A 24,738-nucleotide genomic window follows, 5' to 3' on the forward strand; every position below is an offset into this window, starting at 1 on the left:
TCACACACAGGGCTGCACCGGGAGCTGCCTCAGGAACAGGCTGGCTCATGGCTGCTAGAGCTAGGGAAGGCTGGGTCCCGTTTGGGGTGAGATTCATGGCCAGGCAGCAGCTCACCCATTTTCTGGAAGTACTCTCGCTTCTGCTGGAAGGTGTCTTGAAAGACTGAGTCCTCATCGCTGTCTGTCAGCTGTTCTTCCGGGTAGTCATGGATCTACAACACCCGCCCCACAGAACAAGCCCAGTTAGGACTGTTGATGGACACACAAAAAGAATGGGGCATTTACCCCTGTCCTGACTGACCACATAATTCCCTTAGTGCCTTCCTCTCTCTCTTACACACACAGATCGGGCCCAGCAGTGCAGTTCAGACTCTGATCCGGATCCAGAACTTCCCCCAACTCCAGGAGTGTTCGGATTGATCCAGGTTTGGGACCCTTTTCGAAGTGTGTGTGTGTGTGTCAAGTGTGCGGCCAGCGCTATATGAAATAGACAATAATTCCTGCTGAGCTGCAGTGAGCCCTCCCCTCACACACACCCCTAGGGAGACCCAGCCCCCCACACACCCCCAAGGAACCCTAACCTGAGCCCAGAACCAAGGATGGCAGCAGGAAGCAGAGCGAAGCCCCTGTCCCTACCCCCAAGGCAAGTAACTGCAGGACAACGCAAGGGATTCAGGCCTGGTCTACACATAAAACATAGGTAACCCAGCTACTTCACTCAGAGGTTTGAAAATTCCCCCCTCCCCGCCCCCCGCCGAGCGCTGAAGGTAGGAGACACAGCTGGGTGGGCAGAAGAATGCTGCTGTCAGTGTAGCTACCGTCAGTTGGGGAAGTTGTGTTACTACAGCGATGGAAACCCCTCGTCTGTCAGCGTAGGCTGCGTCTCCACTACAGCGTTATGCCAGCATGGCAATGGCGCCATGGCTGTGCCAGTGTAGTCCCCGTGGCACAGACATGGCCTGAGTGCTGAGACTTTTGACATTAATGTCAGTGAAACTGCAGTGTCTGCATGGACCTCAAGGCCAGATGGGAATGAACCGGCAAACCCTGCAGTTTCATTGACGTCAATGGCTAATCCCACCCCCCAGCATTTGGCCCTGCATCTTTAATCCACTGTGAGTGAAGTTTGACAGGACTCAGCATGGTAGCTGTATACAACTCTCTGAGCGAGGTTCTCTATCACCCCCTCCACCTCCGCTCGGCTGCGGGAGGAACAGGGGCACTGTTACAGGAAAACCCAGTTCACTGCTGGAGACAGCCTGGCTGGTACCGGTTCTGCTGCATCAGCCGGGGGCTCCGGTGTCTTAGCTGCTGGTGCAGCATTCTTGCTGTTATTGGTTCTCTTTGGTTTAGGAGCTGGAGCTGGGGCCGGAGCTGGAGCTGGAGCTGGAGCTGGTTGGGGAGTCAAGGCTCGTCTTGGCCTTGAGGGCTCAGGAGACCTCTGTCGCTGCTGCTGCTGCTGGGAAATTGTCATGGCCTGAAGGGTCATCTGCTGAGCCTGGAAGAAGAAATCCAAGTCTCCATGACCTCTGCATACCCACAGACTGGAGACGGCACAAACCCTCCCCATTCTTCCCCGAGGAGGCACAGAATCACTTATCTCCTAAACAGGCCCATTGATGTAACTTTTTGGGGCTCCCCAGTGTTATGGGCTAAGGCAGGTCCATAGATTCATAGATTCTAGAACTGGAAGGGACCTCAAGAGGTCATCAAGTCCAGTCCTCTGCCCTCATGGCAGGACCAAATACTGTCTAGACCATCCCTGGTAGACATTTATCTAACCTACTCTTAAATATCTCCAGAGATGGAGATTCCACAACCTCCCTAGGCAATTTATTCCAGTGTTCAACCACCCTGACAGTTAGGAAATTTTTCCTAATGTCCAACCTAAACCTCCCTTGCAGACCCACCATGGCCCAAGCAGGCATGTTCAAAGAACTCTGGATCCCCACCACACCATCCATGTAAAGCTCTTGGTGATTAGGTTTTTCTATCAGAGAGGGTTAACATACTGTCAGGTGCTAGGCTACTGAGTTAATACACATGGGACCAGACAGAAAGAGATGCTTCAGGATTTGTATCCCCAGTGACTCCCTGGTTGGCTGCTTTGGGCTTTTGATCTAGTGCTTAGAGCTGGGGATTCCTGTGGTCTATTCCCAGCTCTGCCACTCACCCACAGCGTGGCCATGGGCAAGTCACTTAGCTGCTGTGTGCCTCGGTTTCCCCTTCTGCACAATGAGGATAATAAAGGTTCCTCACTTCACAGGCTTAAGTGACCAGATCCTTACACACATGCACACACACACCAGCCAATACCCTCAGAGGCACATGGCAGAGAAATGCAGCATGTCAGGGTCAAGCTAGACTGGGCGCAGTGGGGAAGGGATTGGAGCTCAGCCCTGTCAGTGCATTCACTGTGGTGCATTCTCTTGTCAGAGAGATGTGCCCCCTCCCACATTCCCTTCCACTCACCATGAGCAGGGCCTGCTGGTTGATAAAGGCTTGCTGTTGTGCTGCAAGCTGATTGGGATCCACAGCTGGGACCATTGGCTGGGGCGCAACCATAGCTGAGAGAGAGAAATGACACGATAAAGAATCACGGGGCAAATGCAGCTGCCCTCCTGGTGGGGCAGGCGAGCGCCCATGAGGGTCCCCTGCACATCAGGCCGGGGACACAGAAGTGCCCAGGATGCAAGCGGTGAGTCTAACACAGGGGCAAATGGAAATCAGAGCCTGAGCACAAGGTGCACATCGCAGAACCGAGCCCACCCCAGGAGGCTACCTCTTAGCTTTCCGACCTCCAGACAAACAAGAGATTGTCCTGGGCCAGTCCAGGTTGGGTGACTATACTCTGCCTCCTGCCCTAAGCCCCTCCTGCACTTTCAGTTGGATACGACACACATTTTCCATTTCCTGCTCTAAACTATCGTGTTTGGCCGTAGGGCTGCTGAACAGCCATGCTCCAACACACGGGTGGCTGCTGCAACTCCTGTACATGTCATTTGTAAAGTGCATCATAAAATCAGAGAGTTCGAAGGGACTGCAAGGGTGAAAGGCCCTGTGTAAATGTATCAGAGGGTAGCCGTGTTAGTCTGGATCTGTAAAAGCAGCAAAGAATCCTGTGGCACCTTATAGACTAACAGACGTTTTGGAGCATGAGCTTTCGTGGGTGAATACCCACTTCCTCAGATGCAAGTAAATGTGTAAATGTAAATGTACTCACTCAACACCCACCCACCCCCTCATTCTAAAAACTGTACCACTCCTGTTATTTACTGGGCCATTTTTGCATTTTGTTACCTGGCATGGGTGCTGGCATCATTGGCATGGGTGCTGGCATCATTCCACCCATCATTGGCATGGGTTGGTAAGCTGGTACTTGCATCATTCCAGGGTAGCCTAGGTGGAAAGATGCCACAAGGGCAACGGTCACACTCAGTGACTCCCAAGTAGGAAAGTGCTTCCTGCCCCAGGCAGCGCCCCATGCAGACCTGCTACCGTTGGCGCTGCCAATGTGTATGGAGGACGGTGACATGCAATGGGGCTTCCCATCACTCCCAGTAGGCTACACAGCAACAATACAGGCAGGAGCAAACTGTCAGGAGAACTGGCCAAGCGGGAGGGGACACCTGGCAGATTAACACACACTAACCCCACTCAACAGCACGCTCTGGACACTGCCCCTCACCTAGCCTCACTCTGCACCCCTCGTCCCAGCCCAACCAGGAAGCTATTGATCCCAGGAATCCAGGTCTGCAGGATTTGTGTTTATAAGGAAGAATGTCTCCAACTGATGGGCAAAGCTCTCTGGACCTGCCACATCTAGCACATTGATAGGCCTCCACCCCGCAACGTGGCTGGACAGGCAAACAGACCACGGCAGACACAGAACAGAGCGTCAGCATGGGATGCTGGGAAAAATGTCTTCTCTCTCCTGGAATAAGCCCCTGCTGCGCACCAGGCTATGAAATAGGAAGGCTGCTGTGCATAAAGCTGGTAACCCTTGTGGCATCCAGGCCATGATCACAGCTAGCAGAGAACAGGAGGGTTTCAACCCTCCCACAGAGCCACAGAACAGTACAGACCTGCCCCATGGTCCCATTCCAACCCATTTAAAAACACCACAACAGAGCCCACGTGCCTCGCTGATTTGTTAACTAGCCATGTCTGGCAATTGGCCACGCCACCGTGATTTGTAATAGCCACAAATGCATCCCATGGCCATGCCCCAAAGATCTGCAATAGCCACTGATTCCCCATCACACGTCTCACAGACTTGCAATAATCATTAAGCTGCCCATATGTCTGCTTCCTATGTGTTGCAACAGCCAAAGGTATTCCCACGGCACCACTTGGCCATGCCCCACAGAGATATAACCTGAACTCCAAGCTAACAGACAAAAAAACAAAGAGAGAGAGAAGAGAGAGAGAGAGAATGAGAACACACACACTCAAACGCAAGAATGAGAACCTGAATATGGTTCAGACTTACTAACTCTCTGAATAGCTCTGGATGATGGGGAAGGCTGGGAGGAAGCAATAAAAGAGATTAAAATCCTCCACTCAGAGACAGCCAACCTTATGGAGCCTGTTGGGTCTGTTTAGTGCTGTGGGAAGGGCTAAGGTGGATCTGAGATACCACTGATGTGCTCATGGGGTAGGGAAGGGACAAGCTGTCTCCAGGTTCAACATGGAGAAAGGTGTCAGACTCCTGGCAGGAGGAGACATTGAGGGCAGCAACTCGGTGGTGCTGTTGGTGGAAGGCCCCGGGCCAATCTGACTTTGGGAGAGGAGCACGGTGGCACTCTCTACGCAGTAGAGGGTAGGTATAAAGGGTAGATATAAATGGTCAGTTTTCAGAATGGAGAGAGGTAAATAGTGGTGTCCCCAAGTGGTCTGTCCTATTCAGCATATTCATAAATTATATGGAAAAAGGGATAAACAGTGAGGTGACAAAATTTGCAGATGATACAAAATTACTAAAGATAGTTAAGTCCCAGGCAGATGGTGAAGAGCTACAAAAGGATCTCTCAAAACTGGGTGACTGGGTAACAAAATGGCAAATGAAATTTAATGTTGATAAATACAAAGTAATGCACATTGGAAAGCATAATCCCAACTATACTTATCAAATGATGAGGTCTAAATTAGCTTTTAACACTCAAGAAAGATCTTGGAGTCATTGCACATAGTTATCTGAAAACACCCATTCAATGTGCAGCAGCAGTCAAAAAAGCAAACAGAAGGCTGGGAATAATTAAGAAAGGAATAGATAATAGGACAGAAAATATCATTTTGCCTCTATATAAATCCATGGTAAGCCCACATCTTGAATACTGTGCGCAGATGTGGTCGCCCCATCTCAAAAAAGATATTGGAATTGGAAAAGGTTCAGAAAAGGGTAACAAAAATTATTAGGGGTGTGGAACGGCTTAGTAAAACTGGGACTTTTCAGCTTGGAAGAGATGGCTATGGGGAGATATGACTGAGGTCTATAAAATCATGATGGTACAGAGAAAGTAGATAAGGAAGCATTGGTTATTACTTCTCATAACACAAGAACTAGAGGTCACCAAATGAAATTAACAGGCAGCAGGTTTAAAACAAATAAAAGGAAGTATTTCTTCACACAACGCACAGTCAACCAGTGGAACTCCTTGCCAGAGGATGTTGTGAAGGCCAAGACCATAACAGGGTTCAAAAAAGAAATAGATAAATTCATGGCGGATAGGTCCATCAATGGTTATTAGCCAGGATGGGCAGGGATGGTGTTCCTAACCTGTGTTTGCCAGAAGCTGGGAATGAGCGACGGGATGGATCACTTGACAATGACTTGTTCTATTCATTCCCTCTGAAGCACCTGGCATTGGCCACTGTCGGATGACAGGCTACTGGCCTAGATGGACCATTGGTCTGACCCAGTAGGGCCATTCTTATGTTCAGTAGCCACCAGGGCTACTCCCCAGAGCGTTACAGCCACCTGAGGCATGCGCTGCCCACTCCAGAACACACTGTGAATCAGTCGAGCACGTGGCCTCACGGTATCCTAGAGATCAGCTAACCCACACTAGCTCACACAACTCTACGGCCCAGCAGCAGTCCCTGCCACAGCCTCTCTACGTGCTGACCCAGGATGTTCACCCTTCCCCTACTGACCTGCAGAAGGAAAGGCTCCTTGCTGGGTGGGTCCAATTTTTCCACCTCCTTTCATGCGTCCAGCCAGGCTCCTGCCATTTTCCATATCCTACAGAGAGAGAGCCCAGCACTACATGACTCACCAGGACAGGGGTTGGGGCAGACTGACAGATAGCGTGTGCAGCAGGACAGACAGCCACACATAGGCATGCTGGGATCACATCTCCTCATCCCACAGAGCTGAACTTCAGGGAAGGAACATACAGACTGACACAGGCAGAAGGAGGGAGAGAGGGAAGGAAAGGCAGCTGTAGGCAGACAGAGGGGAGGAAGCAATGTGAGACTTACTGGCACTCTGGACCCTTGATGGAGCACTGGGTCGAAGAGGTCATCCACATAGTGCTCTAGGCCTTTTGGGGTCCTCGGGACGCCTTGGACTCCCAGCTCTGGGAGCAAACAAGGGTCCAGTCACCAGTTAGGTGTGGAATATCCCTTCCCTCCCTTCCCCAGTCTTGTTACACTGGGTATGAGCCCTCCTCCACCACCTGCCTCCCTGAATGCTGCTGACTTCGGCCACCCGGGCACTGGGGTCTACTCTGACTCCTCGAGTGCCTGCCTCGCTCCTGGGGAGGAGCTCACCTGAGTAGGTGCTCTCAGCGTCCAAGGATGGAGGCAGAAAGGGAGGAGGGAGAGATGGAGCCTGAATGCCTGGTGCAGGAGGGATGTCCCAGTCCATCCTGTCGGAGGGAAAGTCAGAGAATTGAGAAAAGCACCAAGTGCTGGGAGCATAGGTGCCGATCTCCACCTACCGGCAGCCAAGCTTCCCCCCCTGCCCCCAAGCTCACCTCTGACTCCTCCCCTGAGCACGCTGCGTCCCCACTTCTCCTCCCAGGCTTGCCATCACAAAACAGCTGTTTTGTGGCATAACAAGCTGTGAGAGGGAGTGGGGAGGAGTGGGAATGCAGCACATTCAGGGGAGGAGGCAGCGCCTGGGTGGGGATTTGGGGAAGGGATCCAATAGGGGCAGGGAGGGGGCACGGTTGGGGAGGAGACTTTGGGGAAGGGGTTGGGATGGGGCGGGGCCAGGGTAGGGGTGCAGTCAGGACGGGGGGACACCAGCACCCACTGGCACCAGGAGAAGTTGGTGCCTATGGCTGAGAGTGGGGATGTATGCTTGGGAAGCGGCAAGGGGCACTCACATGTCCAGAGAGGTGCTCCGGGATGGGCTCCCTTCCCACTCGGGTGTGATGGGATAGTCAGCCGAGGACAGGGAAGGGTGGCCAGCCTCCTCCATCTCTCCAATGAGATCCAGCATGAAGTCACAGCCGGGCAGGTCCTGCCACACCTCGCCTGTGAGCATGGAGACGGACCACCCTCGAGGCTCCTTATCCAAACCCCTGAGAACGAGAGAGAGGAAGAGGATGCCAGAGTCAGTGCAGAGGAACACCAGGGCCATGGGGAAGGGAATGAGGGAGGGAGACGTGCTGAGAAGAAGAAAGAGTTCAATTTCCTTCCCCTAGTGCCATTTTTTTCTAGTCCAGGATGGTTATTCCTCCCCTCAGCAGACTCCACACAGCCCCCAGCTAACTCTAACCCTCCACCAGCATATATGGATCTCACAGCCTCCCATAGCCCCCTGTGAGGGACAGATCACCCTCCCTGTTGTTCAGAGGGGGAGAGTGAGACACAGAGTGATTAAGTGATGTGCCCAAGATCAGACAGAGAATCTGGCAGAGCCAGGGACTGTACCCAGATCTGCTGATTCTCATGCCCCAAGGCCAACTGTTCTCTCCCTGGGATCAACGGTCCTCCCTCTCTTCCTGCACTCTGAGCTAGGACCAACACAGGGAGACATACAGCTTCTCCTGACTTCACTGGGTTCTGTCAGACAGGGTTTCACCAGCCCCATCTTGCTGGCCTGCCCAAAGGTAGTATGGCCTAGTGAACAGAACACAGGACTGGGACTCAGGAGACCTGGCTTTTATTCCAGGGTTTTCCAGTGGCTGCTGGTTGACCTCAGGTAAGTCATTTCCCAGCCCTGTGCCTCAGTTTCCCCATCTTTAAAATGTGGGCAATGATACTGACCTCCTTTGTAAAGTGCTTTGAGATCTATGGATGAAAAGTGCTATAAGAGATCTATGAATCATTATTATCCTCACCACCACCACCCTTTTCAGGTTCATCATCTGCACACACACACACCCCACACACAGCAGGCTGCATCTGCACATCAGTGTCAAAAAGAAATGCAGAAGAGAAAGTCATAGGAGGCTCCATGCCATATCCTGGAGTTCTTGACATCCCCTTCCCCCTATACCCTCACCTTTCAATCTCTTCCCTTCCATCCAATCCCAACCACTTCCCAAAGTACTAAACCATTCGGAGTTAGAACTGTTCAGTCCAGAGAGGCTCAGGAGCCCAAGTTATTCACATAATTCTATTCTGAAATAATAATAATAATAATAATAATAATAATAATGTAAACTCTCATGCTTCAGGGCAGGAGCCAACCAGCAAGGGCCTGGGGTCAGAAAGAATCGTTCCCTTGTACTCTATAATTGTCCAGTATGGGGTTTCTTTCAACTTCCTCTGAAGCAGTTGGTGCTGGCTACATTCAGAAGTGCCATCTTGGGTTAAATGGGCCAGTCTGGCAATTCTTATGTTATTGGAGGTATAAACAGTGCAATCCCATGCACAGGTACTGGAGAGAGGTGGGAAATGCAGCTTTTCCAGGGATGAATGCATTACTCCTGGCCTGCAGCCCTGTCCTATGTGAACCAAAAGAACAACAGCACTCCCCCCTTGGACTGTACCTTGAACTCAGGATCCAGCCTGCGTACTGTTCCCCTGTTGTCCAGGACTCTACTTCAGCAGAGAATGTTTCCTCTAGCCCAAGAAAGAGAAAGTCAGCACAGAGCCTTCCACAAACCTAAAAACGGCACAAGATGGCGGCATGCGGAGAGCCCTGTTGGAGGATCGCACACACAGGCTGCTAAGGAGACTCAGAGGGGCCGAGAGCAGGTTGAACGCTCTCCCCGGGGGCCCTCTCTGGACTAGCACATGGGGCCTCCATAATTATTGTGTGCTTGCCAATGCCAGGGCATTCTGGAGCCCAGAATAAGCTCTAATCGGCAGCCAGGTGCCTGTAGCCACTTGCTGCAGAAGCCCAACTTGTGTCACCTGAGGCCTGGTTTGCAGAGGTGCCGAGCACACACTGTGTTACAAAGAAAGTACATTGGAATGGAAATGTTTTGGGGGAGGGAAAAATGCCAGGGGCGAAGATTCAGCTAATTAGCGAGCAGCAGGGAAAGTGACTCATGCTGGGGGACACAAAGCAATGGGGAGCAGGGGAAGAGGCAGATTTTGTTCTAGCTGGAGCAGGAGCAGCGAGTGATGTCTGCAGCCAGGGCACCAATCCCTAGATGGGCCCAACTCAAGAGAACTGAAACTTTGGATCAGGCTCTAGATGAGCATCCAGCCTCTGTCTCTACAACAGGCAAGACCCTGAATCTCTGACTTTGGGAGGGGCTAGGCACCGGGTTGAAACCCTCATGCTCAGGCCAGCAAGTGGCACAGGTCTTGTGTCTACTTCCAGCCACGGGAAGGATTTTCTGAGCCCCCTTTCTAATTCCTGCGTCAGCAGAGGCCTTGTAGGGGTTCAAAGTTGGGGAAGGCAGGAGCTGGTTACCATTATAGGTGAAAACATCCAGCACCATCTTCCCTCTCCTCTGGTTAGCAGTCCACTCCAACAGAGTGGGAGGATGGGCACGGGAGACCTCGGGGTCCATATCTGTCTGCTGCATTGCCGTGAGGATCTTGCGCTGGCAAACAGCATTGTAGCCTTCCAGCCCGTGGTCTGACACGAACCTGCAAACCAGGCAGCTGCCTTTAATACATGCTGCTTCTCTCTGGAAACAGCAATAGAAAAGGAGCCATCTCTCCCTCTTCCTTACTTCAGCAAGGGTTTCTCCAATGCTGGTGAAGGGGTAAATGCACTCAGGAGGGCAGCCATCAGATCATAGCCTCGCTGGCTCTGCTCTGTGTCTGGGTTCTTCCACACCTGGCTGACCACCTGACTCAGAATCTCGTTGCGTAGGGCCGGGTTGCCCAGCCCTCGGCTGGCGATGTAGTTACCCAGGAGCACTTCCTGCCAGCTCTGGAGGTTCCTGTCCCCGACGAACCGCAGGATCTAAAAGAAGCCCAGTGGAAAAACAGCAAGGGGCTGAAACCGAAACATTCCGACCCAAGCTCCAATTGCAGGTACCTCACATTTCTGGAGACATCTGAACTAGGAGCTTCAATTGGCCCCAGGAGACCTCTACAAAATTCAGATCTGAATTGGGGTTCAGATTTCAGGCACCCCCAAGGTTTAGGAGAATTTGGGAGGCAGCATATCCTGCGGCTAGGGCATCAGACTGGGAGCCAGCGACTCTTAAGCTATATTCCTGACTCTGCCATTGACCTGCTGTGTGGTCTTGGGGCAGTCACCTTCCCTCTCTGGGCCACAGTTCACCTGTCTGTACAGTGAAGGAAATGATGCTCACCCAGTTTTTGTGAAGAGCTTTGAGATCTATATACTGTACTAAAAAGGCTAAGTGTAATGGAGTTATTAGTAAAAACTCCATAGTTAAGGCTGGGCTGATTATTTCACTTAAAGCAGACCTTTGACTTCTGGTTTGTATGAAAAACACTGCATCTATTTCCCAAAATTACAGCACTTCCTCTTTGACTACGGAATGAAGATTCTGAGAATTCACAAGTATATCTATGAATAAGTTTAGGAATTCCAATTATTCTAAAATAGGTCCTTTAAAAATTTGTAGCACACAGACAGACTCTTTGGTCTCCAAAGGTAACAGAAGAGACTCTTCAAACTTCCTATATAGTTAAAACTCACTGAAATCTTGTACAAAGGCAACATTTTTTTAAAGGGTTACAGTATTTATCCTTTCCCTCATTATTTCCACTCTCCTGGAAGTTTGAAGAGTCTGTGCTGATCCATTAGTGAGATCTTTGGAGATAAAAGAAAGTTCTGATTTAGGGTGCTAAATTTCTTAATTAATTTTTAATGTAACTGAATTCCTAAAGTCATCAACAGATTTGCGTGTCAATTCTGAGAATATCCATACTGTACTGAAAGGGTAAGTGCTGTAATTTTGGAGAAGATACGCTGTATTTTTCACATATAGCAAAGAGGCTGAATCCCTTCTTTAAGCAAAAATCTCCACTCCATGTCCACACAGGAAAACAGACAATTCCCTCCCAGAGACAGCAGAACATGGGTAAAGTCACAGCTCTGGACTGTACGACTGAGTTAAAATATATAGATTCAATCACAGAATAAACCACTTAGAAGGGAAGCCACCAATGCTGCAAAATGCAACATAATGGAAAGGAACAGCAGCCACGCTCAAAGTCTCATTAAACTTTGAGCCATCCAGGTGTACACATGTCTACACTGAGAGTCACTGCACGACTGTATTGCTGTAACTCCGACCTCCCTCACTCCACCCCTTCCCTGTGGTTTATCATTCTCACATGTTCAATCAGATCTATATAATTAGCCCCATAACACACTTTTGGATGTAAGCATTAGTAGAGACATTTACCTTTAGTACAGCCCTCCTACCCCGTCCTTTCGGGACACTGGCCTTTAAATAGATCAGGTGATCCTGGCCGCTTTTCCTAACTATTTTGAGGGCCCTCTTCAAACCTCCCCACCCTGACTGACTATGCTTCCCATGGTTGGCTTTGAAAAACCACTAGTGTTTTATTTAACCAGAGTAAACATTACAAGCCTCACAATAGTGCTCAGTAACCCTTCTACTTCCCACAGCTAATCTTACCAGAGCCTTCCCTTCCTGATCACAGCCCAGCTTCCCAACCCCCGCTGTGATCCTGCCCCCTTTCTCCTCCTGGGCCAGCCACGACCCTGCAATTCTCTCATCTGGGGGAGCTTCCATTCGGGAATCCAAATCTCTGTGACTCTGTGCCCCCAGCAGCATATGTGCTTTTGATCTCCATCCAGCATGTCCCAACAGACAATTTCACTTTACTCTTACCCTATAACAACCTCTCATGTCATACAATTTAAAGTTAACTTAGTTGCTTCTCTGTCCCCACAGGGTGTTGTCCCTAACTACTTCCCCCCACCCCCATTCACATACAAAACTCTCACCCAACCCAGGCTAGCTGGCCCAGCTGGGGTTGTAGGCTAAAGTGCTTTCACTCAAGCTGGTAACCCACCCCCTTTGCTGTGTGGATGCAGGCTAAACGACTAGAGTGTTGATAGCCTTGCACTGTCTTTCCACAGTTCCCCCCCATGCGCCCAGAAGGACAGACGAGTTTTCCCACCATTCACTGGGAAAGAACGAAAGGGCGGCTCAGCTTGGTGCAGGGCTAAGAACCATGCGGTATGACCCCAGAAGCCCATGTGATGTACAGAGGTGACACAGCACCAGTGAGAACACAATATCTCATGAACGGCTTTGCGGCACAGCTGCTCCCACCCGGGTGCCCATCGCCAGCATTAACGCTGCAGTGAGGACATATCATTAGCCAATTTACTTCCCCAGAAAAGCTCAGCTCAAATCACACCCTCCCTCCTGTCTTCCAGCTTGTTTGAATGAGGCTTAGGGAGGTCAGGGGACCTGCCCATGGGCAGACAGCGAGCGACTTGCTGCATATAAATCCAGGGTCCTCCTGGCTGTCAGTTCTTTTGCTGTCACCTCTAGAATGCATGACTTTCCTTCCGGGGGTACCACTGCACTCGGGGTCCTGTGAACCCCAGCAAAGCCCCTCCGCTTCGGGAGACAGAAAGCTTCTAGAGGAGCAGAGTGCCTGCATAATGTGCCTTCATATTTCACTAATGCCCCACTACAAAAGCCAGTGGGGTTGCTTTGGGATTGTCCGACATTGTAGGCTAGCTGCACCCCTGCTCCCTGCACTCACCAGTTTGTTGATCTCCAGAGCACTCTGCATGTCCTTGCCCTCCAGTCGGGTTAAGGGCTGCTGCAGGGGCTGTCCAAGGGCAGGGAAGTTGGGCTCCTAGGAGGTGAAAAAGGATGGAGTTCACGGTTGGCAGGACTCTGCATTCTCCCAGCTGTGCCAGGCAAACAAGGGCAAAGAGCGGGCTGAGGCATCAGATGACTTGTCACGGGGCTCAGTTCTTTATCAGACTCCTAGGCAGAGTCCCTAGTGACAACCCAGTGCCATAGACACAGCCCACGAGGACACAAAGCACAGACAATGTACACAGCCCCTGTGGGGGTGTCTGCAGCCCCCGACATTCAGGCATGTACCGAAACAGAGAGTTGAGGAGGTTACGGAGCCCAGGAAAGCATCCTAACAGAGACAGTATGGGCAGGGACGCCAGAACAATGTGTATAGCCGGGCTGCTGATAGTCATTGAACCAAACTGTAAACCCTGAATATAATGGAAAGCATTTCGAGCCGGGGGGGTGCGGCAGTTCCAGCACCTATGAGTATGCGAGAGAGTGGAGGTGACGCAGAACGCTGTGGAATCTGGGGCAGACTGGCAGAGGCAGGGAGAGGAGGAGACAACACTGATGCGGGGGTGGGGATAGGGAAGTAACAAGCAGGGAGGAGGCAGGAAAAGGAGCAGGAGAGAGTGGACGGGTCCCTGTGGCTTCTGGTATCAGCAGCATCCTACCTGGAAGTGAGACCTCATGAAGACGGAGAAGGGAGAGTTATTGATGTTGGGTGGAAGGGAGAGGTAACACTTGGCCTTGACCTCCGGAGGTGAAACCTCCATGATCTGATTGGCCTGGGCATGGTGCTGACCTGTAAGAGAGAGAGAAAATGGACACTCAGTCTCAGGCTCATCTAGACACGGTGCCACACACCCAATTACCAACACATCCTGCCCACCAGAGACACTTGCACCATCACCGAAGGCAACTGCACCAACACCCCTCCCTGAGACACCAGACACCCACATCACCCATCTTCACCATCACCCTCGCCCACCAGACACCCTGCACCATCCCCACCTGAGACACCCATGCCATCTGCCCATCCCCAGACTTCTGCCCACACACAGCTGAGCCGCTTCTCTGTTCTCCCTCACGCTGCCTTTTCTCCAGCTGGGGTTGGAGCGACAGAATAGGCCTCCTCAAAGAATGGACTCTTTTAGAAAGGGGGAATTAGCAGAGGAGAGAGGGGTCATGAAAACAACACATCCAGGATTAACTCAGTTAGGGGTGTGGACCAAACCTCTGACGCCCGCAGCGCTGAAGCAGCCCATAGGGAACGCCCCAGGCCAGGGCTCTGAAAGGGTTTCCATTTTTTTACAGGTGTATAAATAATGCAGCACTGCAGAGACTCTGCTGGCAGTGTCCCAGTCGATAAATAAACCAGAGGTCACCGTGAGTGAGGCAGAAGATAAGGGATTTATCAGGGCGATAGGACAACAGATGCCTCCCTGGCTGCAGAGACTTCCCCAAGCAATACGGCTTCTGCACGCCTTCTCCAGCAATGCTACTTTCCTTCCCTCCCACCTCCTCTCCCTTCGCTGTCCAAGCCAGCGCCTCCCCCACTGCCACCTCCTCTGGTTAAACCCTATTCATGCTCCAGGGGAAGCAAAAGGTTTTCCTGTCCTAGGAAAACCTGAGATTTCAAAACTTTCTCATTCTGCACAGGGACGAAGTTAAGACCTTTCAAAAGTGTTCATGAATTGAAAACAGAGGTGGGCAGGGAAGGGAAGTGGGGAGAGAGGGAACAGCCCATTGCCTGGTGTTCAGGGCACTCAGCCAGGATAAGGGAAAGCCAGGTTCAACCTCCTGCTCTGAATCAGGCTATTCCTGGGACGAGTCTGTCTGCCCCTCTGCCCTCCACCCCCCCCCCCCGACCAGAGGAAACTTTCCTGACGAAAGCTTTATTGAAATGGGTACGTTCCTCCCAAAAGGGTTTGGCTTTGATGAATCAGCATTTTCCGATGGAGGGGAAAAGGAATTTTGTCAAAACATTCCCAACCCACGCAACTCGCCACACATCTCTTTGGCCGCAATACTTCGTCATCTACATCTCCTGGGAGATGCTTCCGTGAGCAAGGTGCACGGGGAACTCAGCGCCATCTGCTCATTGACAGGTGTCTTGCCCTGATGACTAATTAATTTGTATTATGGCAGCACCTAGGAGGCCCAACTGAAATAGGAGCCCCAATGTGCTAGGTGCTGTACAAAGAGACAGGCCTTGCCCCACAGAGTTCTAATCTAAATATATGAGCCATACAAGGGCAAAGAGGCACAGAGAAGGGAAATGACTTGCCCAAATTCACTTGGCAGGTCAGTGGCAGAGCCGGAGGGATAAAACCCCACATCTCCTGAGCTCCAGTCCCGTGCAGTATCCACTATACAATGCTGCCTGTCTATCCCTGTATCTTGGAGGAGGCCCTTGTACACATCCACCTGGGTTATCATGTTTACATTTCCAACACTAACAGAGCAGATACTATATAGGTGAGAGAGCGTGCCAAACACACACACATCCAAAGCCACGAACGCAAACACCATGAGTTAGAATCAAGAGAGCGGGCTGGAGGGGTTTTCTTACCTTCGGCAGAGTGCAGGAGTGCTGCAAGCTCTGCAGGGATCTCCAGCAGCCCCACGTCCTGAGGAGAGAGGGAGCAAAGAGTCAGCAATCGGGGTCACAGTAGCCAAAGAAAAATAAATTCATTTCAGGCAACACGCGGGGTCAGACGGGGACAGGTGTTTTTCCTCAGCCTTTGGGCTACGCTGCCACTGACATCAACGACAGCGTGGCTGGAGCCAGGACTTGAGCGTTTGAGCCAACCAGAGTAATTGGCATGTGTGCGTTCTAAAATTTTATAAAACACAAGGAAAAAATAAGAGTTGCAATGAAGAGTGCACTGGAGAAAGGATGGTAAAGTAGGAGAAAAGGCCACTGCTGCTGAAGGTCAAGCACTGTGGGGGGAAAGATACCAAACCTATTGTGTTTTGGTTACTTCTCCCAGTTCCAAGAGGTTCCTAGTTTTGTATAGATGAGACCAGGGTTCTGGGTTTTTCCCCCACTGCAGCTGCTTTTTCACTATTTTGCAGCATCCAAGAGAGCTACTATACAAATAAAAAGAAAAGTGGCCATGAAGTTAATGGAGTTAATCTGGATTTATGAGATTGTAACCTGGCCCCTAGGGTCTTTTCTCTACTTCTCTGCACCTCGCATTGATGTGTACACCTATCCAAAGTGGACACACCTTGCTACCATTTCAGAATGACGCCACTTTGCACAGGTGTCATCGGGTATGTCTACACTGCCATCAGAGGTGTGAGTGCAGTATGTATAGACATAACCGAGCTAAGTTTGATCCAGCTAGCTCATGTAATGTAACACATGCAGTGAAACTGCAACAGCCTGCCCAGGACCCTGGGTACGTACTCCAGAGGCCAGCCCATGCTGCTGCGGCTTCACTGCAATTATTATTCAAGTTAGCTAGATCAAAACTAGTCTGATTATGTCTACACGGGCTGCAGCCACACCTCTGACTCAAGTGTAGACAGACCAATGATGGTATATGGTGCAAAGCAAAGGAGAATTAGGCCCCAGGGTCCTTGCCCTGAATTTCTTATGCTTATTGGGCCTGATTCTGTCTCCTCCAGTGGAGTAGTACCTTGCTAGGTCAGAAATCCCATTTATTTCAATAGGCTCGTCACTTGAGTCCAAGCCCATCTGACCCACAACATCCCCACTGCTGTTTTCAGCATGCTAACTCGAGCAGAGCTAGCGTGAGTCTGTCCACCTGGACTGGGAGGCATGCTCCCAGCTGCGGCGTAGACATACCCAAGTAAAGCACACAGAATTTGGGCCTTTTGTTTTAGCTCTGTATGATTAAGCCGCTCAGTAACTGATCATTTTGACATCTCTTTCCTTTCTGTCATGACATTTCTCTGGGCAGCTATTAACAAAGACAACTTCCCATATTTTAACCAATCTGGTTTGGCCAATCGGTAAAACATCTGATTTCAAGATTACCCTTGGTAAAGACACTGGAGCATCCAGGAAGCGGATAGTAGCATTTCCAGACTTGGATCCATGTTTTAGAACCCATGGTTATCTAAGGAGTGCTACTCAGGCATGCCCAACTGTGGGCGGCAAAATCCTCAAATATAGACAATTTGCATGGTTTCAGGTTTCATTGCAAACTCAGGCCTGGTTTACATATAGTTTTTGAATGTGTAAATTACTTTAGTTGGCAGCGGGGAGAAGGACGGGGAGGAGTTAACTGAAATAGCTGTACATGTACAACCCAAGATATGGATGCAGTTATACGGATATTCTTTATTCCCCTTTCCATAAGGGAAATAGCTATAGCAGTCTCAGGCACCTTTATTCCAGCAGAACTGCTTTATACCACTTCAACAAGACAGGGAAAGTGGTACAACTTTCTAGTGTGGACAAGGCCTCCATAGATGTATCATATGCTTCACTGCCATGCCATCCACAACCCGAGACAACATGACCTCCGTTTCAAGCCAACCTGGGCTGAAGCACATTAATCTCAAAAACCAAGCGTAACTCTAGGCTTCCTGTGAGTCTGTCCCACCTTAAACCCAAAAGGAAATCAAGAGAGTGGGTAGCCGTATGAAATGAAACCGAAGGCGGTATTTGCATAAAGTGAATGCACCATACTGTCCAGAGTCCTCAGTCTTAACACAACAAAGCAAGTCCCAGGCTGGGGCCAGGCCTTGAAGAGGGGGATTGGCCCTTGCTTGTTTTGCAGCAGCACCAGTTGGGCTTCATGTCGCAGACAGAACGGGGGGCGGCGCATCCCCCGGGAGTTGCTGAGCACGCACAACTCTCTCTGATTCAGTAGCAGTTGAGAGGTCCTGCCTGCAGGGCCGTCCTTAGGCATATGCAGCATATGTGGCTGTGTAGGGCACCCAAAAATTTGGGGCATCCCTGTGTCTTAGTGTCCACCCTCCCACCTCTTCCTATCCCTATTCTGACCCTTCCCACAGGCTCCACCACAGCTGGCTGCTGCAGCCTGGTGAGTCTTCCTCCGGAGGGGATCTAGTACTTAAAAGTGAAAAAGCCTCCAGCCTACCAGCCCTATTAGCAGAACACTGAAACTGTTAGGGTATGGCTACATTTGGAATTTCAAAGCGCTGCCCCGGCAGCGCTGCGGGAGCGCTGCCGCGGCAGCGCTTTGAAGTGTGAGTGTAGTCAGAGCGGCAGCGCTGGAAGAGAGCTCTCCCAGCGCTGCATGTAAATCACATCCCTTACGGGTGTAGCTTGCAGCGCTGGGAGCCGCGCTCCCAGCGCTGCTGCCCTGATTACACTGACACTTTACAGCGCTGTATCTTGCAGCACTCAGGGGGGGTGTTTTTTCACACCCCAGTTGCGGCGCTGTAGAGTGTGAGTGTAGCCAAGACCTGTTAAAGAGCCCTTCAAGTGGTAATGAAGCCTTTTAACAGGCATTTGCCAACCTCCAGGTATATACTGTCAGTTTCTGAATTTACTGACAAAAACAGTTGTGCATCACTGTAATATTTACTCAGAACATGTTAGTCTACAGGACCTTGGTTTAAAATGCGCTTTAAAAATATGTCATTAGTGTGTTGCTGAAGATTATAAAAATCACATCTCTAAAAAAATCCTTGCATAGATTTTTAGATGCACAATCTGAGTATTCATCTTTAGCCTTAAATGCTTGGCTCTTCAGACGTATTTTTTTTTAATAAATCCTTCAAAAGACCACCCTTATCTAAAATACACATGCAAGCCCGGGCTGCCATCGGGCACAGGGGCACCAGTTTAATAATACTGCATAGGGCCCCATAAATCCTAAGGATGGTCCTGCCTGCTGCAAACGTGGATGATACAAGGACAGAAAAGCAGGCCAAACTTGTCCCAAAAAATTGTCCAGAGAGAATCATTTGCCCAGTTGTATACTTGTCCCCTCTTCACTGCCGTTGTGCAGGTGACAGGCTGACATTTCTGCTCAATCCTGCATAATTAGGGTGACCAGATGTCCCGATTTTATAGGGACAGTCTTGATATTCAAGACTTTTTCTTATGTAGGCACCTATTAGCCCCCACCTTCTGTCCAGATTTATCACACTTTCTATCTGGCCAGCCTATGCATAATCCATCACAGAACTGATAGAAACCACTAAGATTTATTGGGACATATCCCAGTATCATGCGAACACAGCACTAGCGGAGGTATTAACCCCTTCATGGCAACAGGAAGTTGCACCATCACTTCTGAAGTGCAGGAGCACGGCTGGAATTTTGGCACTGCAGAGGGAGACACCTGGAGGCTGGTCCTGAAAGGGGAGCTGCCTCACAAAGGATTTGCTAAATTACATATCAGTCCATATCAGGGATCAGGCCTGATAACCAGACAACAGACTATACTCACCTTACAGATATTATTGCTGCTAATCTCTTATGATTATAAAATGTATTTTACCCCAAAGACCTTCATCCGCACTGCCTCTCTCACATCTACAGACAGACCCCCCCTCCCCAGCACACACAGGAACGGTTCAGGAACGATCACGCCAATGTAGCCACCCTAGAGGTGGCAAAGAGGCCAACAGCAACAAAAGCAACATCATGCTTCAGTTCAAGAGAAGATGATGTTACTATATCCCCTCGAAAACTGCAGGTGGAATTACCCAAGGTGGGCTTTGGCCCCTGGCTTGGGGCTGACATCCCTAACTCTAAGGAAAAATCCCATAGAATCTATAATAAAGACAAGTGGTTGAGATTGAGGGCCCTGATTTTGCAGGTCACCCAGAAACAACAGTGGAGAAAAGGGCATTAAGGCGAGATTTTCAGTCCCTTAGAGCATTTGATCACCAAATTCCATTAATTTCTAATTTCCCAAGGTCAGCCCCAGGCATTTGGATGCCTACACTGCTCCTCATCAATGCACATTATCCCAGGGAATTGCAGCACTTCGGCTCCCTTGGATGGATGGAAAGGGCTCCTCTGCCAGCTGACTCAGTTATACACTCCCCGGCAGGGACAGACCTGCCAGATCATATCCATGAAGTTGGAACCAACTCCCTTATCTCTGTCACACTGGTGGAAACCCCAGCAGGCCCTCCTAGCTGATACATCAGAGATTATGACCTACCATTCCTGGGGAGCTACCACTCTCCTCGCCACCTTTGGCCAGCAACTCCTCTCTCTGCCTGCTGTCCTCACGCCTCTGCTGTCAGAAGGAAAAGAAATGGCATGTGAGGGCATTTCCTGGGGTGTGCCAGGCATCTCAGAAGGGCAAATGCTCTGGACTACCAGGTACTTCTAGCTACAGTTCCCAGGGATGTGCAGTAGCTGGCCTGCCATGTCAGCCGCTGGCGTGTTAAAAAGAGAGGGTGAACAGTAACACAGCATCTTCTTAGGATCTAACTACAATAGGGGGCTGAGGTTTGGCCACTGCCCTTAGCACCCACTAGGGGTCTAAGACCCACATTTCCAGGCTGGCCGCAATCAGAAAGGAGCTTCACCCACACAGCCTGCTCTCCAGATAGCCTGGCATTCACTGTCTCACGGAACACCGGTGACAGTGCCCCACTAAGCATTCCATGACCGGAAACATGGTTCATTGTCCTCTCTCGGCAGCTGGAAAACCTGAATCCAGCCTGGAGAGGTACCCAGAGGGCCGCCCCCAGCCACCGAGGGTTGGACAAGGAGTCAGGGGAAGCCAGGCTCCCATTCAGCTCTGCCCTTTCCCAATCGGCAGGCAGGGATATTCCACCACATCCCACCCAATGCTACTCACCTGCCTCCTGCTTGGAGGCTGTCTCGCTCCCTCTCTCTCCTGCTTGTCTGCCGAGGACGTGTGTGGCTAGATGGGAAGGGACGAGGGCTGGGCCGGCCTGGGCTGAGAAAAGGGCAGGCGTACTAAAGTCCGCCCAGGGCAGCGCTGCAGGGGAAGGAGGCAGGGAAACTCCGGTTCCAGCAGGTGAACTTTGAGACCTTTTATTGTCGTCACTCTGGGAGGGACCAGAGCCTTAGAAAGCAAACATGGAGGGGAGGGTATGGGAGGCTTTGCTGTGGTTACGCTGGAGAGGGATTGGAGCAGAGCCGAGAACACAGGTCCTGCTCTGGGAGCACAGCACAGCCACCCATGCCTGGCCATGCCTTACACTGCAGGGATTTTCAGTGGGTGTCCTGCAACCATCCTTCTGGCCAAGGGAGCAGCTAGATGAGTCTCTCCTGTGGCTCCTTGTGAGCCCTTGCACCCAAGGAGTATGTGTTAGGAAGCTCCCCTGCCTCCAGTAGGAAGCTGAGGTTCCACCTTCTGCAGACGAAAACAGAGCAGCAGTGGCTACTATCTCACAGCTCTTCAGCAGCCTTCATGAAACGAGTTTGACGATCTCATGTCTCATCTCGGTGGATACGTGTCCACAGCACAAATTCACAGTCACTGTAGCTGGCCCTAAGGAGCCTGGCTGTTGGCAGAGAGGCCCAGGATTTAAATGGCTCCTGGAGTAGCTCTCAGGGTCAGGACAGGAACACGCTGGAAGGGGCAGTGGGTGGGAAGCTTGTGTGACGGCTGCCATTTTGGCTGTCACCGGGGATTGATCTGTCAACCTCCAAGCTAAAAAAAGGCATGAGTCACTACAGCTTGAGCTCAAGGCTTTGTAGCTGAGAGCTCTCATAACCTCTCACCCCTGCGGCTCAGGCACAGCAGGGGATACCACACATCAGAAACCAGGGGGTTACATGTGTGCTGTCTCTGCCGATGCTTAATCCAGTTCGTGGAGAGAGAACTTCAGTCTCCGGGAATCCCTCCATCCTTTGGAGCCTTCCTCTCAAGATTGGGTGTTTTTCTAAAAGAAATGTTCCAGCTCCATCATCAGAGACGGGCTGCATGCAAGAATTCCTAGCTGGAACCCTACAGCTTGGGTTATGCAGCGGTCAGACCAGACTATCATAATAGTCCCTTCTGACTTTTAAACCTATAAATCAATCCCTCTCCTGAGAATACGTGACCATCTCTGGACTGGATTCAAGGAACAAGACGGGGAGAATGACTCAGCCCATCTCCTAACTCTGCAAACACTTCCTCAGCGGAGATTTACTTCTTGTATGTGGTGGTGAGACCTGGCACCAGCATGTCTCCTTCGCCCCCTAGCACTGGGCGACCCTGAGAACTGGCTTAAAACCACCCTGGTTTAAAGCCACACTACTGTTTACAAACTCCAGCCAAAAGCAACCAGATGTCAGGTTTATTTTTGGTTTAAATTAAGCTGAGGTGACCACTGGCACCCGAGAGCCACACTTCAACGCAGCTGTTTGCTTTGTCAGCTCTTTTGATCAGGCAATCTCAGTCCACGCTGAGCATGTGGCAGGCAGGGCAGCTCCACGCCCTGACACCAACAGGCTTCTGCCTAAGCAAGTCTTGATCAGAAAAAAATGCGAGCAATCGCCTCCTATTTTGGCCTATATCACTAGACACTCCCTTGCGGTGGAATGAGGATCTCCTGTTATTAAACACTTAGGAGCCCTAACGGCACTTGCTTTGATCTCAGTTGAGGGGCAACCTCTCAAGCCCCGTGGGACACAACCCTGCTCAAGTCACATCTCCCACCTTGCCCAAGAGTGGGGGGCCCCCAGCCTGGGTACAGGCTCCTCTCCACCCTGATGACTGTATTCTAGTGATGTGAGGCTGCCACTCAGCTCTCCCCGTGCCTGCATCTGCTGCAGGTTAGGCTTGTTCTGCCTGGCACCCTGAATACTGAGTCCAAAGAATGTTTTAAAGCTTCCTTGTATTCCTGCAGGGCCTCGTTCATAGCCCCTGCCCTTGGTCGCAGAAGGGGTTTAAGGGCACTTGCCTGTAAAGCCTCAAATTATCCACCGGGGCTCCCTGTGCAGCAAGACAAAGATCAACCCATGTCCCCCACCCCTGCTCGCTCCCAGCCCCAGACCCTTCATCTGCTCTGAGAGCCGAAGGCAGGATTAACAGGCTGGGAAAATGCCACTGTCTAAATTCCAGAAACTATCTAAAGAGATCACCCTGTCCCTACCCTAAGCACACCTCCACAAGCTGTGTCTGTATATCCCGGAGCGAGAATGGTTCCTGCAGTGCTGCCGTGTGCACCATCTGCTCCTATGCATGGTATTATTACCTGGCAGCGCTTCCGTGTCTACACCAAGGGCCTGGAGATTAAAACCACTGTCCCAAGCTGCACCAGCATCATCTTCAACCTCCTGTAGCGCTTCCTGAGAGCAGAGGAGGGGCAGGAGGGGAAGGGAAATTCAGCAAAGCAGGCCAGCCTGTGGACTAAGCCCACGGGCACAGGCCCAGTGCAGCTCTGGTGTGAGCAAGGCACAAGCTCAGCAATACCAGAAAAGAGCAGGCTGCATTTGATTTGGCCTTCCTGGTTAGCCAGGCCTCCCCTTAACAGCTACAGCTATGTCTGTTGGGGGGGACGGCAGGGTGTGGGGTTTTTTTGGTGTTTTTTTTAAACCAATATACAGGCATAAGCCCAAGCATGGATGCAGTTATACCAGAATAACTGCTTATACCCGCCTAGTTTGTGCCAGTTTCCCAACCTATACCAACAGAGGCACTTTTGTATCAGAATCACTGCACACATGGCAGGAGGGCTTTGCCAGCTTAGCTATATTCATATGACGATCAGCAAAATATTTCGAGCATGGACAAAGCTTGAGTTTGCCATCTGTATTCATCAGGGTTGGAACTTCCAAGGGAGTTAGGCACCAAACTCCCAATATAATTCAATGAGATTTAGGCGCCTATCTCCCCGGGGCATCTTTGCAAATCCCAGCCATTGCTCTTATCCATCCCCTGAAAGGCCACTACAGCATACAGGGGGATTAATAATCAATCATGATAAAGTATCTGTCTTAGGTTCCTATGCATTAGGAAGGACAAATACAGGGCACGTAAGGCCCTGTGTACCACAGGACTTAGTGTCATATTTGAAATAATTTTCCAAGCACATTGATGGGAAACATGGTGAGAGTCCCCACACTGCTGGCTTGTGTGAGGGTCGCCCTCATGGCCAATACACTGGCGACTGAACCAGGGACCACTACAAGCTAAAAGGATAAGCTGCTACAGCTTGACCTAAAGCTCCATAGCTGTGGCACTATCAGCCCATATCTTCTGTAGATTGACAGAGGGGGACCTGTAACACACACACACCTGTGTGTTACACTTGCTTAAGAAACTCTGCTTCCAACTATCAAGAGGGTTAGCTTGCAACATGAGAACCGCTGTCAGGGTTGTCTCGATAATTGCACTCTGAATCTATGTTAGACCCCGGTAAATGTTTGTCAAGCAGGGCTCTGCTCCTAGCATGGACAAGCACACCAGGTGGGCAATCAAGACGGGCAGTGCCCATTCTGTCCCTGCATCCCATTGCAGATGGGGACACAGGACTGGACTCCGAGTTACTGAATCTGCACACGGCCCCCAGCAGGTGCTTATGCTTACAACTGGCTACAGAATATGAGCATTGGTGTGGCCTTTGATCTCTGACCTTGCCTGGTGCCCCCGGAAATGAGCCTGGATGACCATGACCTTCTGCCGGAAGATCTGGAATTGCCTGCGGCAGATGAGGCCTCGGAGGTTCCGCT

The 24,738-nt window shown here is 50.8% G+C and overlaps 1 protein-coding gene across 3 annotated transcripts in view; it reads right to left on the reverse strand.

Moving 5' to 3' along the window:
* MYO15B (myosin XVB) overlaps window positions 1-20,971 on the reverse strand; it is a 49,625-nt gene extending 28,654 nt beyond the window's left edge. For 2 of the 3 annotated variants that reach the window (XM_030534007.1, XM_030534006.1), the window contains exons 1-13: window positions 13,808-14,146; window positions 13,087-13,182; window positions 10,089-10,324; window positions 9,824-10,002; window positions 8,949-9,021; window positions 7,335-7,532; window positions 6,775-6,872; window positions 6,484-6,581; window positions 6,157-6,244; window positions 3,301-3,399; window positions 2,473-2,567; window positions 1,271-1,498; window positions 116-212 (exon numbers count right to left, since the gene is read on the reverse strand). In XM_030534007.1, the coding sequence (XP_030389867.1) occupies window positions 116-212; window positions 1,271-1,498; window positions 2,473-2,567; window positions 3,301-3,399; window positions 6,157-6,244; window positions 6,484-6,581; window positions 6,775-6,872; window positions 7,335-7,532; window positions 8,949-9,021; window positions 9,824-10,002; window positions 10,089-10,324; window positions 13,087-13,182; window positions 13,808-14,095 (1,873 nt within the window). In that variant the 5' untranslated portion in view covers window positions 14,096-14,146. Of the gene's footprint in view, window positions 1-115; window positions 213-1,270; window positions 1,499-2,472; window positions 2,568-3,300; window positions 3,400-6,156; window positions 6,245-6,483; window positions 6,582-6,774; window positions 6,873-7,334; window positions 7,533-8,948; window positions 9,022-9,823; window positions 10,003-10,088; window positions 10,325-13,086; window positions 13,183-13,807; window positions 14,147-15,708; window positions 15,767-20,260; window positions 20,339-20,908 lie in introns of those variants that run through there. The other variant, XM_030534008.1, reaches the window with a different exon arrangement.
* Window positions 20,972-24,738: the final 3,767 nt, after the last annotated feature.

The sequence above is a fragment of the Gopherus evgoodei genome, chromosome 15 (assembly GCF_007399415.2).
Source record: "Gopherus evgoodei ecotype Sinaloan lineage chromosome 15, rGopEvg1_v1.p, whole genome shotgun sequence".
In the NCBI taxonomy this organism is placed as follows: Eukaryota; Metazoa; Chordata; order Testudines; family Testudinidae; genus Gopherus; species Gopherus evgoodei.